General features: G+C 47.0%; 1 protein-coding gene across 1 annotated transcript in view; it reads left to right on the top strand.

Moving 5' to 3' along the window:
- The first annotated feature begins 217 nt into the window (after positions 1-217).
- The window catches only part of ccdc18 (coiled-coil domain containing 18), a 104,925-nt gene continuing 101,598 nt past the window's right edge, over positions 218-3,544 (top strand). The window contains exons 1-2 of the mRNA XM_037682007.1: positions 218-518; positions 2,955-3,359. Of these exons, the coding sequence (XP_037537935.1) occupies positions 218-518; positions 2,955-3,359 (706 nt within the window). The remainder of the gene's footprint in view (positions 519-2,954; positions 3,360-3,544) is intronic.

Genomic DNA, 3,544 nt, shown 5'->3' on the forward strand with positions numbered 1-3,544 from the left:
CCCTACCAAGTGGGACAGAAGATCTGGTTGTCTTAAGGGCCTTCCCCAGGTTGGCGCCCTGCTTCATGGCCCTCTGCCCCATTTCTAAGTTGGTGAACCTTAGGTGGCTCTTCATCTTCAACTCCCTCGCACTCAAAATCCACACCATGTTTCATGTATCACAAGTCAAGCCTCTGGTGTCATCATGCTTTGGACCCTCCTCCTGCCTGACGTATCAATGGGGCCCCAGCTTTCACCGTCAGGAGATTACTACGCTCCAGATGGTGGGGTCAAGGTCTCCACTCTGGTGGACTGGGAGGGCTATGAGTCTGAGGAGTCCCTGCCTGCAACATCTTGGACAAGAACCTCATTCAGGAGTTTCATTACACCCATCCTGACCAAACTGGAGGTCCATGTCATGTTTTTGCGTCTTGCTGTCACCTGCCATGCCCACTTGCTCACGCTCCGTGTTCACCAGTTTCTCGCTCTACTGAAGAATCCCATTCACCACTCTGCCAGATTATCAAACCCTCTTGGAAGTAGATATCCAGCGCTGCATTCACAGTCCTGTTTGATTCTTTCGTTCTCGACCCCACGCCTGTCTTCTGGAATTACTGCTCTGCCTGCTCCCCATCTGTTCTCGTTTTGCCTTTCTGATCCTTTTGTTGACTACTTTTTCATTCATTCAACCTTTATTCACACAGGTTAGTCCCATTGAGCCTCAGGGACTCATTTACCAGAGACCTGATTTTAACAAAGAATGAGTGTATATACAAATATACTATGTATATATAGCATGTACACTTTTATATATATATATATATATATATATATATATATATATATATATATATTCATTCAACATTTATTAATACAGGTTAGTCCCATTGAGCCAACAGGACTCATTTACAAGAGAGACCTGGATTTTAACAAAGAGTGATGACAACAGTGGATAACAAACTGTTTTTCAGTTGTAAAACAAACAACAAACAAAAACCTTAAATTTGTATGAATCATTTGTGAATGTGTATTGTTGTTGTTATCACTGTCTTATTATCTTGTGCTCTGGTCCAGTCTCTTCACAGACGATGTGTGTGAGGGTGGACATGTTTGGAGGTTGCTGTGTTGAAGCTCCATGAATCAGCCTCTCTGCATTTCTCAGCACCTGAGTCTACCTGGATAAATAAAGGTAAATGGAAAAAATAAAAAGGCAGCACGGTGGCGCAACTGGTAGAGCTGCTGCCTCTCAGCGAGCAGGTCCTTGGTTCAAACCCCGGTCCAGGGGCCTTTTTGGGTGGAGTTTGCATGTTCTCTCCGTGCATGCGTGGGTTTTCTCCGGGTACTCCAGTTTCCTCCCACAGTCCAAAAACATGCATGTTAGTCTGATTGGTTCTAAATTGTCCCTAGGTGTGAGTGAGAGACTGAATGGTTGTTTGTCTCGTTTGTCTCTATGTGGCCCTGTGATGGACTTGCAACCCGTCCAGGGTGTACCCCGCCCCCTGCACAGTGATTGCTGGACATGGGCACCAGCGACCCCCGTGACCCAAAATGGAATAAGCGGGTAAAGATAAAGATAATGGAAAAAAATAAAAGTTTAAAATGGAAATACTCACATCATGAGGCCGAGGTTGTGTGTGTGACTTGCACATTCCTGAGAGTGTGTGTGTGACGTGCACGTTCCTGAGAGGCCACAGACAGAGCAGCTGCAGCTTTTGTTGAGTTCCTGTAGTCCTGCAGTTTTCAAGCTGAAATGAAAAAGCATCATGAATATGAACTTTACAGTCTATAGTTACCTGTTCATATAAACACATGGAGGTGTCTCACCTTGTGACTGACAATAAAATATGTACATTTATGAACTCTAATGAACTTATAATGATGCTCCTACTCTTTGAAGGTGAACCCATGGTACCACACCATCTCTCAGCCGGACAGTCTGATCAGTTTGATCAAAATCCTCCAGTTTAAAATCCTCACTGCTCAGATGAATCCTCCTCAAAGATACTTCCTCCTCTTCCTCACATCTTTTTCTTTGGGAAACCTTCAAAATGAAAACAGGAGATTTGTGTCTACACAAAAACTTTGTACAAAGGAGGTCAAGCTTATTTTCTATTTCCTATATTCTCCCTGGTTTTATTTTTTTATTTCCTAGAACTTAAACAAAACTCCAGTTTTGATGCATATCTGTTGATAATGAACCAAAGCTACTGAAATAGTGAGTATGATTATTAGAAAAATATTTCTTTCATCAGATCTCAGTTAGCTTCATTGCAGCTGAACACCGTGTTACACTGAACATCACATCAGCTGGTGGACATAAATACAGTACAGTAATATTCTATTCACAAAATACTAACAATAATATGTTCATCTTACTTGTGAAAAGTTATCACCAGAGACCTGACGTCAACAGTCTGTCGATTAGAACAGAAATAAGCTGCAAAGTGCTGAGACATCTTCTGCTTTAACCCAAAAGGACGACCACTTAAAGATGGCGGCCGTATTTCCTATGCCGCAGCAGCCAACGAGGGATCTAGTATTTATATGATATCCATCCATCCATCCATTTTCTTCCGCTTATCCGGGGTCGGGTCGCGGGGGTAGCAGCCTAAGTAGGGTGGCCCAGACTTCCCTCTCCCCAGCCACTTGGTCCAGCTCTTCCGGGGGAATCCCGAGGCGTTCCCAGGCCAGCCGAGAAACATAGTCCCTCCAGCGTGTCCTGGGTCTTCCTCTGGGCCTCCTTCCGGTGGGACGTGTCCGGAACACCTCACCAGGGAGGCGTCCAGAAGGCATCCTAAACAGATGCCCAAGCAACCTCAACTGGCTCCTCTCGACATGGAGAAGCAGCGGCTCTACTCTGAGTCTCTCCCAGATAGTGGTAGGCCTCATCAGCAACAACGATGAGTCACTCTACAGGAGCGAGGTGAGCCGGCTGGTCTCCTGGTGCAAACGCAACAATCTCTTGCTGAACACAGAGAAGACCAAGGAGATTGTTGTGGACTTCAGGAGAACTCAGACAAAACATGCTCCACTATCCATCAACGGTGTTGTTGTGGAAAGGGTGAGCAGCACCAAGTTCCTGGGTGTGCACATCTCTGAGGACCTCTCCTGGACCATCAACACAGCAGCAGTGGCCAAAAAGGCTCACCAACGGCTCTACTTCCTCCGCAAGCTGAGAAGAGCGAGAGCCCCCACCCCCATTATGACAACCTTCTACAGGGGGGCCATCGAGAGCATCCTGATGAGCTGCTCCACTGTGTGGTACGGGGCCTGCACAGCATCCTGCCGCAAATCCCTCCAGCGGATCGTGAGGACAGCTGAGAAGATCATTGGCACCTCTCTCCCCTGCCTTCAGGACCTCCACAGCTCTCGCCTCAGAAGTAAAGCCCTCTGCTGGGTGGGAGATCTTGACCACCCGCTACACTGCTTCTTCAACCTGCTGCCATTAGGGCGGAGACTGCGTAGCCTCAGTTCTAGGACCAGCAGACTGTGGAACAACTCTGTCCATCAGGCCATGAGGATGCTGAACTCTCTGCCTGCCCCCCCTCAGCCCCCTCTCCCACTT

This window comes from Nematolebias whitei, chromosome 9, assembly GCF_014905685.2.
Source record: "Nematolebias whitei isolate Nwh7 chromosome 9, NemWhi1, whole genome shotgun sequence".
NCBI classification, from domain to species: domain Eukaryota; kingdom Metazoa; phylum Chordata; class Actinopteri; order Cyprinodontiformes; family Rivulidae; genus Nematolebias; species Nematolebias whitei.